The sequence below is a fragment of the Argopecten irradians genome, chromosome 5 (genome assembly GCF_041381155.1).
Source record: "Argopecten irradians isolate NY chromosome 5, Ai_NY, whole genome shotgun sequence".
NCBI classification, from domain to species: Eukaryota; Metazoa; Mollusca; class Bivalvia; order Pectinida; family Pectinidae; genus Argopecten; species Argopecten irradians.
In genome coordinates, this window is record NC_091138.1 from 39,680,310 (window position 1) to 39,692,583 (window position 12,274).

General features: G+C 35.2%; 2 protein-coding genes across 2 annotated transcripts; one reads left to right on the forward strand and one right to left on the reverse strand.

Moving 5' to 3' along the window:
* Positions 1–44: 44 nt before the first annotated feature.
* Positions 45–1,739, reverse strand: LOC138323821 (uncharacterized). Its single transcript, XM_069268672.1, has 2 exons — positions 1,505–1,739; positions 45–870 (listed from the first exon to the last, which is right to left on the reverse strand). The coding sequence occupies exons 1-2, from the start codon at positions 1,737–1,739 to the stop codon at positions 620–622; spliced, it is 486 nt and encodes a 161-aa protein (XP_069124773.1). The 3' UTR covers positions 45–619.
* A 35-nt stretch (positions 1,740–1,774) lies between these two features.
* On the forward strand, positions 1,775–11,502 carry LOC138323820 (cytosolic Fe-S cluster assembly factor NUBP2 homolog). The gene is made up of 8 exons (XM_069268671.1): positions 1,775–1,859; positions 4,528–4,646; positions 5,548–5,636; positions 6,511–6,620; positions 7,165–7,319; positions 7,496–7,606; positions 8,060–8,129; positions 8,865–11,502. The coding sequence occupies exons 1-8, from the start codon at positions 1,841–1,843 to the stop codon at positions 9,005–9,007; spliced, it is 816 nt and encodes a 271-aa protein (XP_069124772.1). The 5' UTR covers positions 1,775–1,840; the 3' UTR covers positions 9,008–11,502.
* Positions 11,503–12,274: the final 772 nt, after the last annotated feature.

The window sequence follows — 12,274 nt, forward strand, 5'->3', positions numbered from 1 at the left end:
CAAAAATTGTCTGGTAATTGAGGTTGAGAAAATGACATTCTCAAGAAGTAATCTATGTAAAAATGTTTGGGTGAATGTCTCCATGAAGCCACATCAAACAATTTTGCAAAATAATAAACTGTAAACCATTTTGAATTTGATACATGTACCATATTAACTACATGTACCAATCAAATGTTGTCTTAGCCCTGCTATAACTATAAAGGTTGAACCATAGTTATTTAGCACGCTTACCAGCACACTAAAATATATAGGTCTAGAGTTGGTCTTTGACATACAGGGGTGCTAAATACCTATTGGTTAAAGTTAACTTAATTCAATAAGAGCATCCCTCACTTTCAATAGCCTGCATCCTTATTTAGGCCATAAATGGTATCATAATATCATGTGTTGAGAAAAGTAATGATTTTCAAAAAGCGGGATTTCTTGTCTCCTATAATTAAACAAAACCACAATGAAAAATATTGTATATATTTACAAGACGTTAGTTTTTTACAATAACTAATAATCAGGACGGCATGTCATTTAAAACATAAAAATACAATAACAAATTGAATCAGGTAAACAAACAAGTGGAATCATAAATTTCTGATGAAATAGTCAGTTTCTAGTTAATTTTTCATGCGTATAATTTCATTTGTTGTTGAACTTCATCAAGGCTATTCACACCAAACTTCTCACTCTGAGCCTGCATCAATTTGAATATGTTTTGAAGCTGCTGCTGCTGAATTTCACGCTCCTCTTGAACCTGGTCAGGTGTAAGTTCTTCTACAATCTTCTTATTTGTTACTCGTTGTTTGGCTTTCTTTACTTCACTCTGAATGTGTTCACAATACTCCACTGGATCTATTTCATCCAGGTTGACTCCACCTATTACAACAAAATACAAAGTATGTATGTACATGTCATACTTACACTACCATGCATGCCAAATAGTCATAGAAATGAACATTTTCTTTTATGAAAATTTAATTGAATGCAGCAAGGCCTAGTGTTTGCATGTCAGTGCTGAGTGGGTATCTGTTTTACATTAAACGCAGGTGCTTGATTTTTTTTCATCTAAATTATGTAACGTTTCATAAGAGTCTATTCATATTATAAAATAATAAAAACATAAATAATCATATATGTGTATCTAGATTCTACTAGATTAACTACTTTATTATAATACTATAATATTTTAGTAAGAACTTCAAGCACTTGTGCATTAACCTCTGAATTAAATTGACAAACCAGCATATCAGTATATATCTAATGTTTGTTTAAATCTGCAATTATTTAGCACTAAAATGACTGAGGATCACCTTCATTTATGGAAGATATAAAAATTATCAGTTACCATAGAAACGTCTAGAAACCCAGTCTACAATTCACAAATTATGTTATTTGTAGATATCAGTTTTTATGTGTTTTGTTACAGTTTTTATGTGTTCTGTTCATTCAAATTTCTAAAATTACTTGCAATTGTTGGTTTAAAAATCTGAAATTAATTCTGATAGAGCACCTATTGTTTTCGTTGGATTTTCGTTTCTCGCATTGGGTTCGACTGCTGATGCAGAATCTGCGTTGTTTTCCTTGTCTTGCACAGCGTCTGTTTTCAATGGCTTGATCTGGCCTTTCCTCCATATGCGAATGATATTTCTTAGCGAATAAACAGTTGAAAATATAAGCACTGAAGCTGTCAACACAATAGTTATGACATTGGTCAGGGAAACATCAATTCCGAGGATATCCATCATTGCAAATTTTAACGTCTGCAGCTGCCGCTAATAATAAAATCTCGTAAATTCTCGAAAGGCACGATAAATCGATTTCAAGCGCTTCAAAGACTCAGTTCAAGATGTCTGCGCCCATGGCAGGTAAACTTCCAATCCAAAAGTTTAATAATGTCACATTATTCAAAACAACAACTGTCATTTAAAATTTTTACGTGTCATGTTTTGATAACTGTCCTTTGATAAGGTAAATGTATTTATGAGGCATCAAATAAATCTTTAGTACCCCGACGTTTCTGAAAAGGATATTACAAATGCAACGCAACAAACTACAGACCCATCCCACTCGCATGCATTAGATCTAAACTGAGCGAAAACACTAAAACGTGCTGCTATGACATATCTGGAGCATAACAAATATACGACTTACAACGCGGTTTAGGTCATCAGAACCACGGGATTTTTTTTCTTCATACATTTATACACTATGGCACACTTCTTTTTTTCACACCATTACCAGACAAGCTGTAAATATTCTAAATCTCTGCCATAACTAATTTTTGCCCTATTGTATTGGCAGAAATAAGTAATGGCAGAGATTTAGACTATTTACAGTTTGTCTGGTAATGGTGTGGAAAAAAAAGTGTGCCGTAGTGTATTAACTGTTTACAGGCTTTAAAACAGCCATGTAAGCAAATGTAGCCTCTGAAGTATAGTCTTCAGACCCTAAAACGGATTTTCCCGTGGGACACGATTTCAAAGTCCATGGCCATTGGGTATTGAATTGTATTGGAATCTATATGCTCACACATGTGTTATGGTTAAGCCCCTTTCACACATTCAAGGATGAGGCACCGGATCACCACGGATTGGAAATTTTCATCTGGCGTCCCAGGGCTCTATTACGTCATAATGCCGGTGTTAAAGCAGTCGTAATACGATGCCGACACGAACAACACCAGTGTGTCAACACTTAATCACGACCATCCACTGGAATGTACCAGAGGATGATTCATTAACAGTCCGGAGCACTATGGTTTGTGCCAGTCTCTACAGGATTATTTGATGGAGGAACCCAGTGTTGATACGGATATTCATGGAATATCACGACACTCGAACATGTTTAGTCTGTGTAGCTTCCGGGAACACTCCATGTGCAATCCGTAGATACCAATGTTCTTCAGAAGGAAAAATTTGTACACAGATGGTCCCGGACTTCACAAGGATTCTTCGGAACCAACGAGGGTACTTCGGTACCTACACGGACATCTCTGATGTTACACAGGGATACAGGGATCGTACACGAATCAGTAACGACAAAATCTATCCGTGTAGGTCCGGCGAAAAAATTTTAACGTTCAATTTTTCTCCCTAACCAATGTTAACATGCTGGATGGCCCTGGATATCGCCGGATGCATACATGTCCTAACACGGTGAAGGCAAATTGTCAAGGATTGTCCCGGATTGATGGTCCGTGTTGATCTGGTGCCTCATCCTTGAATTTGTGAAAGGGGCTTTAGCAGAGCTTCGCTCTACACTCTTATACTGTAAACCAACTTTTATTCGCGTGCGATTTACTTTCGCAAATTTCGCGATCAACTAAAAATCGCGAAAGTTAATCTTCGCGAATTATTATTGAGATATTTGTATGGCTGAATAGTTCAAAAATGACTTGTTAAGATGATCATCTTTTTGATCAGAAGTAAACTATCTATGTTCAAACTAAATAAACAATTCATAGTTCAGCAAAACTGAACTAATCCCAGAACGCTACCATCCACATGAGACATTGGTTGTGTCAGCCGCCATGACACGCCAGGCGGAAATCATTATCGGCACATTTGTTTCGTATCGGTGAGGGGACAATAGGGGTCTCTTCAGTTCCGGATTTTTTCTATCTCAAGTCTCAGAATTTTGTGGTATGGTATCCTTTTTAGCTACATGTAGTAGATGCTGTTTTGTTTTAACTACACTAATACCGACCTGTTTACCCAAAGACAAATCAAGGCATACCGATCGTCGCCAATACTGCCAGATGCCATTGTTCATTTATTATTTGTGTGTGATTGTGAGTTCTATTCTGTTGTACTGTACGTGTTTATATAAGGATTAACACTTAGGCCTATTACGAATGAGATACATGTACCTTATACAAACGCAGGTACACGGCTAGTATGTTTCACACAAAAAAAACCAAACAGATCTGTTATACCGTATAAATGCTTTATTAAGTCAGAAAAAGTAATGAAAGTAGAATGATAGTCTGATCCGCGAAAGTTAATCTCCACGAACTTGTTTTGAAACGGAATTTGCAAAATTAAGTAGCTGCGAATAAAAGTTGGTTTACAGTAAATGGAATGTCTGGAAGCATGCATGAGCTTAGAATAGGAGGAAGACATGATATAGAGTGGTCTTACCAGCATGAAGCTTCCATTAACGAAAAGACACCCAAAGATACTATGGCCCTGACACCAGACTTAGACTTTTTGACAGATTGATGTACAGAGTATCTCAGGCTACTGGAAAGAGTGCAAACAATAAACTCGCCCCATATAAACGACCCAGTATTGTTCTTCTATTCACAAGTTTAATTGTAATTGTATAAACGACCCAGTATTGTTCTTCTATTCACAAGTTTAATTGTAATAGTACTAGTCAGTGGAGAATGACCAATCTGAAATGTGAGTGACAATGTTTAGATTCATGTTGAATGTATATGTAATTTGCAGAACATGTCTAATCATTTGTTAAATTGTAGAAGGTTATAGTGGTTTTAATTTTCTTAAAGCAGAATATTTTTATTTTATGCAGGAACAGACCATTTGTCTCACATTGAACATGTTATCCTAGTTCTAAGTGGAAAAGGAGGCGTTGGCAAAAGCACTGTTGCTACACAGATAGCACTTGGTCTAAAACATGCTGGGAAAAAGGTATTTTTTTATATCCAGTTTACATTTTGTACTGTTTACAGTTAAACCTACAGTGATTTTTCTCCTTATATAACTGGGGTCGGTAAACGACCCCATTCCCAATGCCAAACCCCTATGTTTTTCCCAATTACAATGAAAAAGAGCTGTCCTGATAAAAGATTTTGTTGATGCAATACAGGTCCTTCTAAAAACAGCATGTAACGTAAAATAAAACTGTTATGAAATATTTAATTACCTATAACAGCCATGTTCAGTACTGGGTAACTTTTCCCTTAAACTGCTCTTTCCACGATTGAAAATTCCCAATTTGTGTCAAAAACTTTTTTCCCAAAATACCCTGAAAAGTCACTGAACCTAACATGTGTATAAAGTCAGCATCTGTTTCATAAGACCCTGGGGTCCCAACTGGCTAAATCAAATAAATTAATAGTATGAACTGTGTATAAAAACCACCTGGCTTATAAAGATGACTTGTTCTATGTTGCGTGGGTCGTAAAACTTGTAAAACCTGCCTTAGCAACTACAATAATAATTTGTACGACTGTATCACTATCACCTGCTTAACATTGCCCACTTTCTTTGGGTCTCAAAATAAAGTCCATATTTGTTTGTTCCTTAGATGATCTTTATAGACCAATTGGGCTAATTAGTTGTCTTCAATATCAGTGTGCAATGTATTTCTAACATGTACACATGTATCATGATTAATTTGCAGCTTTATAGTCTAATTATATACAATGTCATGTACAATGTATTGCCTAATTTCATTTTACAAGTCAGGTTTGTTCCAAGATTTGTTTACTCTTAACAAAGTAAAACTTTATTCTTTCAATTGCAGTAAAGGTCTTAGAAGTATTTTATGTGTAGAATAATTGCTGTATGATCTGAATTTGTTTTTTAGGTTGGATTACTGGATCTCGACTTATGTGGTCCTAGTATTCCACGCATGTTTAACCTACAGAACCAAGACATTCACCAGTGTCCAGAAGGGTTTGTAAATTCTCTCGCATTATAACTGATCTTTGCAATACTTTCTATCTTACTGAGTTAGGGTAAGGCATCTACTGTGAAATCATTAATTTTCGTGGGGGTTTAATTTTCGTGGATTTCGTAATTGTTTGACCAAAATCAACGAATTTACATCCCAACAAAAATAGATCTTTTTAATGAGTGTATACTAATGTCATGTAAGTTTATGCGTTAATACATCGTAGGATGATTAGTACCTCACTACATAAGTCTATTTCAGGGAATAGCAAATGATTTCACAGTATGTTAAAGCCATGATAGATTTCTCCGACAACCTTAGCCACAATATTGTGGCTGTAAAGACTTTCTGACAGATATTGTTGTCATCTTTAGAAAGGTACAGTAGACCGGGTATGTTTTATGGTTTATTCATTCTATAGTAACTCCATAGGTATGACAGATTATGCATGCTAACCTTTTGATCGATTCAGACAAAGTTTTGGCAAAATAATTGCATTCCGTAAAGATTTCATGCTGCAGAATCGGGGCATGCTTTGTCAATATTGATGTGTAGTCAAAGGACCCATGTTTATGTTACAGTGGCGGTGAGAATGCCTCACATGATCTTTCTCATCATTTTCTTTTGTATGCTGGAGAAACATAAATATAACCCTTGATGGAATTCATGAATGACATCAGCAAGCTCTTAGGGTTGGACATTCATGAATTCCTCCTAGAAATTGGGTTGTGATTTTGTTGTCACATCCTCAAGGTACAGAAAGGTTCTTTTTATCCATAGGAACAGTACTCTGTAACCAAATATTTCATAAAGGTCTGGGCAAATATTACTTGTGTTGTTGTGCCATTTAATTCCATTACCAATTTGATTTATTAGATGGTTACCAGTGTTTGTGGACAAAGACCAGCACCTGTCTGTGATGTCCATAGCATTTCTCCTCGAGGATGCCAATGACGCTATTGTATGGAGGGGTCCAAAGAAAACAGGTAATATTTTCTTCACATTTACATGTGGAAGTCTGATGTATTCTTATAAAGATTTTAAAATTATTTCAGTTGTGATTTATGAATAGAATAGACCATTTGTGAAATTCATTTCATTTTCATAGTTATCTTACATTCAAGGTCAAAGAGGTCAAATGTATTACTTTCAAGGTCAAAGAGGTCAAATGTATTTTATCCTGATCTAAACATACATTGTGGCACACAAGGTCAAAGGTCATGCTTTTGGACAAATAAAATATTCCAAGGACACATGGGTCAATTTTTAACAAAAACAAAAAACTTTTGGAAAATTAAATAAATACAAAATAAAAACTTTTAACACAAATGGACCAGGGTCATGTTATTTTGAGATATGTAATTAAACTTAATGGTTTGTCAATATGGATTACCTTAAAATTACTGTGAAGGTCACACTCACAGGGCCAACTATGAAAATGCTTCAAAAGAGAAGAGCATACATTGTACGTATTTAAAAAGTCAACTACATTACAAATCCCTGTAAGTAAATGCTGTATTTGTACTTCAGCTATGATAAAGCAGTTCCTTAGTGATGTGGTGTGGCGTGACCTTGAGTACCTGGTGATTGACACCCCCCCTGGTACCTCAGATGAACATATCAGTGTGGTGGAAAGTCTCAAATCTTACAACCCTGATGGAGCCGTTCTGGTCACTACACCACAGGTAACCACTCAGACTAAGGTTGTATCAATCTCGGGAGGTATTTCAGCCAATCTCAGGGCTATAAGTCTTTCAGTTACAGTGTAATGTCTTTCAACTTAAACAATAGGTAAATCTTACTTGTCCAGTTGTGTTAAACATTAACATTCTAATGGCTGCCCTGCATCATGTATTTACAGGCTGTAGCTGTTGGAGATGTAAGGAGAGAATTAACCTTCTGTAAGAAGACCCACATTCCTGTTATTGGTCTCATAGAAAACATGAGTGGCTTTGTCTGTCCACATTGTACAGTAAGTATCATACTGGTGTCATAGTCTCACCAAAGCAAAATTAATTTATCCTAGATTTTATGATTCTGTGCAACCATAACTGTTAAATGTAAATAGCCTAAATGTGCTGCATTTAGCGAACAGGTAACACAATGATGTCAAGACAAAGGTATCAAAGTAATGTTATATAGGATATTTTGTTGAGCATTAAGCAATCTGATTACTAATATATCTTTATCACAACACTGTTCCATAATCTACCGGTACCTGCTCTCTGTTACATCAGGTCTTGATATGACAGAGGGTAGTTTATAGAACAATGCAGGGATTGGGGTATGATTTTAATCAATATTAGCATTATCAGACATTTATCAGATTTGGTTAAAATGTGCATATTTTAATATGGTTCATATTAAACTTTAAAAGAGTTATAAAAAAAATTGTATTCTATCAATATTTCTTCTATTTCCTCAGGAATGTACCAACATTTTCTCAAAGGGTGGAGGGGAGGCATTGGCAAAGCAGTTCCATGTTCCTTTTCTAGGTAGGTAACCGCTTTTAAATGTTAGCTAAGACAATGTGGATAGATTGTCACATGCATTATAACTTTTATAAAAGTCTGTGTTGTGAAATCCTTTTGTATTTATCAATATAATCTTAAGAGCTAAGCAAAGACAAAAGTGAAAAAGGATTTAAAATAAAAGTTCATGTCATTTGAGATTCTATATATTACAAGAAGAAAACAAGCATTACTTAACATTAATATCATTTTACAGGCTGTATTCTTCTAGACCCGTTATTTTACAGGCTGTATTCTTTTGTTTTACAGGCTGTATTCCTTTGTTTTACAGGCTGTATTCATCTAGACCTTTTGTTTTACAGGCTGTATTCCTTTGTTTTACAGGCTGTATTCATCTAGACCCATTATTTTACAGGCTGTATTTCTTTGTTTTACAGGCTGTATTCCTTTGTTTTACAGGCTGTATTCATTTGTTTTACAGGCTGTATTCATTTGTTTTACAAACTGTATTCATCTGGACCCATTATTTTATAGGCTGTATTCATTTGTTTTACAGGCTGTATTCCTCTAGACCCATTATTTTACAGGCTGTATTGCTTTGTTTTACAGGCTGTATTCCTCTAGACCCATTATTTTACAGACTGTATTCCTTTGTTTTACAGGCTGTATTCATTTGTTTTACAGGCTGTATTCATTTGTTTTACAAACAGTATTCATCTGGACCCATTATTTTACAGGCTGTATTCCTTTGTTTTACAGGCTGTATTCCTCTGGACCCTAAACTCACACACTGTCTGGAGGAGGGCAAGAACTTCCTGGAGGTGTTCAACGATACTCCCACCCATAAAGCACTGGATTCTGTCATCGAGAGACTCGTCCGCATTGACCGAGATCTGCCGTGATCTCTGGGGAACACCATGATATTTGATCTCAAATCTGGGACCACACCAACGCAATAGACAGAGTTGAGCTCTGTCCAGTAACGGATACAAATCTGAGTTTGACAGAAGTTACACAGATTTTATTGTCCGCCACACAAAATTTGGTCTGGGTCACCATAGCATTTCTTGTATATTTTATTGATAGTCAAACTACCCAGATGATCGTTGATGTTGATTATATATATATATAAAAAAAAAAGATATTGTTTTGTTATGTGCTAGCTTTATGTGTACAAGTATATTGGTGATGACTTTTTGTCTGTGCATTGTTTGTTCCTATTATAGGTATTTAGCACTCCGCATTTTGGTAACTCATAAATATCCATTTCATTTTGAATGTATTATACATATACTAGATTAATGCTAGCTTTTGTTACAACATTATTTGACACATTTAAATATTTGTGAGAAAAGAAGTTTCAAATACCTTATAACTTCCAGTAAAGGAAATGATATACAAGTGTATGATAAATCAATAGCTTTTTAGATTACATTTTATTTAATTTTACACCAACACATATGATGCCAAAACTAAGATTATAGGAACCTATTAATTATACCAAATTTGATGAAGATATCCCAATGTATTACTATACCTGGGTCGCCAGTTTTTTAACACATCAGGGGCAGCTGCCAGGTACTGACTGCAGGTCGGTGATTTTTCTCTGGGTACTCCAACTTTCCTCCACCTCCTGAACATTATACATGTCCTTAAATGACCCTTGCTGTTGATAAGACATTAATCAAAACCAGTTTTAACCATCAATTCCACAATTATTGGAATCTTATCAATATCCTCAATCAATGATATAACTGGTATATAAATAACCTGAAAACATACCACCTGACTTAAATTAATGTTCTGTATCAATAATTATAACATTCTTGTGGAAGGCAATATACATTAATATATATGTGAGAGCTGTACTGTACATTTTGTATAAGATGTGTGATACTAAATAATTTCTGCTAGTCACACTGTGCCTTTTACAATATTTTCCAGCAATCTATGCAAGTCGTTGATTAAGTTGTTCATAACAGCATGTTGTCCTCTGTTATACCAGGGTGTGCTGCTCGGTATCCTTTACAGTATGCTTTACAGAGATAGCTCTATAAAATAGGCGAGAGATCTACAATTACATGGAGACAACACAAACATACAAAGTCTTTTAAACCACTCACTCTCACAACATCAGTACATCACAGAGATAGGTCATCCTTAAATGACCTTAGCTGTTGATAGGACATTAAGATACTATTAGATTCCTGCTCAATCCTTTAACCTTTTTCGATTAATATTTCGGGATTGAACCATGACATATCTGATATTTTATCATTATGTCCAAGGTCTTTGTCATAGAAGAAATTTGTTTACCAGTAAATTTATTTTCTTGGAGGAAAAAGTTTGTTTCCTGGCTGTACAATGAGTTTTAAGATAAATGATATTTAATGTACGCAGCATTTCACTTTGCTGTTGATCATGGAAACCAAGATATCGCCTATGACTTTTCTTAAGGGATGAACTGTGTAAAGTGCTATTTGTGCAATTTTACAATTATTAAAGAGCATGCAAGTGCTTTGAAAATCATGTTGTTGCTAACAAGCGTATAGTTTTATTTGATACTCTTTAAATACATATACCGTATTCGACCCAATAAGCGCCCAGGGTGTTCGAAAAATTGAAAAATGAAAAGGTGCTAATAAGACGAAATTATTGCAAATAATCTATACAGTTTTGTATAGTTTTGGTCTTTGTTTATGCGTGGACAATTGAAATCGGGGCCTCTAAAAGGGGGAGGGCGCTTATAGAGACATGGGCGCTTATTGGGTCGAATACGGTATTTTTTCTAGGGATTGGTAGTTTCACCAAACAAGATTGTATTGTTATTTGTATAAACCAATGTGCTTTTTTAGATGACACAGGAAGTATAATTGAATGTTCTACTCACAGGGACTTGGCACTAATTTCCACCCAATGGTCATTATATATATATTATCAATGTTATAATATGTATATACTGTATATCTATTGGCCATTGGTTGGTTTGTCCCTGTGTTTCTACTAATGAAAATGTGCATCTACTCATTTTTTTGTATTTCACAAATGCACATTAAATTATCAGAGCTATTATATTTCTGTTGAAGTTGCAGTTTTAAGCTATTTGCTTGTTAATGGTGCTTTACATTTAAATTGTCAAAAAGCGTTCTTGTCTATTTTCTTGTTTTTATGCACATTAATTGTTAGGGAATAATGATGTTTGTTGGCTTTGTAGTAGTTATAAATATTTTGAAGATATCTTTTGAAGTTGAAACTTCAACCTTGCATTTAAATTGATATCCATTCAAAGTGGATAATATTTTAAAACTTCCTACTTATATAATAAGTGTTCAAATTGTATATGCACTTGTCATGAGATGGTTATGGATGAAAGTTAAATTAAAAGAACGGAAATTATTCTCTGCGTTGAATAGTTTATTCCAAAGAAACTTAAATTCTATGCTGTATCTAAAGCAGAGAAGAAACATATTTATTTTCTCTTTGTGTAATGCTTGATTAAATGACTTAAGTCTGGATGACTTTTGCACCTTCTCGGTAACCAAGAGGCATATGGTCATGGTTCATACAAAAGCTGAGATAGAGTGCTACCAGTTTGTTCATTTAGATAGTCTTTGTCAACTGGCTAAAATGAGGGTGTGAATAATTTATCTGGTCATGTGTCTCAAGAGCTGCAGAAAGTAACATGTCTCACTACAGACACATCATGTCTCACTACAGACACATCAAGTCAGATACTAACTAGACACACCAGGTCACGTGTCTCACTACATATACACCAGGTCACATGTCTCACTACATATACACCAGGTCACATGTCTCACTACATATACACCAGGTCACATGTCTCACTACATATACACCAGGTCACATGTCTCACTACATATACACCGGTCACATGTCTCACTACATATACACCAGGTCACATGTCTCACTACATATACACCAGTCACATGTCTCACTACATATATACACCAGGTCACATGTCACACTACATATACACCAGGTCACATGTCTCACTACATATACACCAGGTCACATGTCACACTACATATACACCAGGTCACATGTCATACATGTCACACTACACCACATACATACAAATACACCAGGTCACATGTCTCACTACATATACACCAGGTCACATGTCTCACTACATATACACCAGGTCA

Excerpts from the sequence above, each read along its gene's own strand:
- LOC138323821 (XM_069268672.1), bottom strand. The coding sequence starts at position 1,739 with ATGATGGATATCCTCGGAATTGATGTTTCCCTGACCAATGTCATAACT. Across the intron at positions 871-1,504 it reads AAATCCAACGAAAACAATAG|GTGGAGTCAACCTGGATGAA; the intron begins GTGCTCTATCAG and ends TTGTTGTAATAG.
- LOC138323820 (XM_069268671.1), top strand. Across the intron at positions 4,647-5,547 it reads TAAAACATGCTGGGAAAAAG|GTTGGATTACTGGATCTCGA; the intron begins GTATTTTTTTAT and ends TTTGTTTTTTAG. Across the intron at positions 7,607-8,059 it reads TTGTCTGTCCACATTGTACA|GAATGTACCAACATTTTCTC; the intron begins GTAAGTATCATA and ends CTATTTCCTCAG.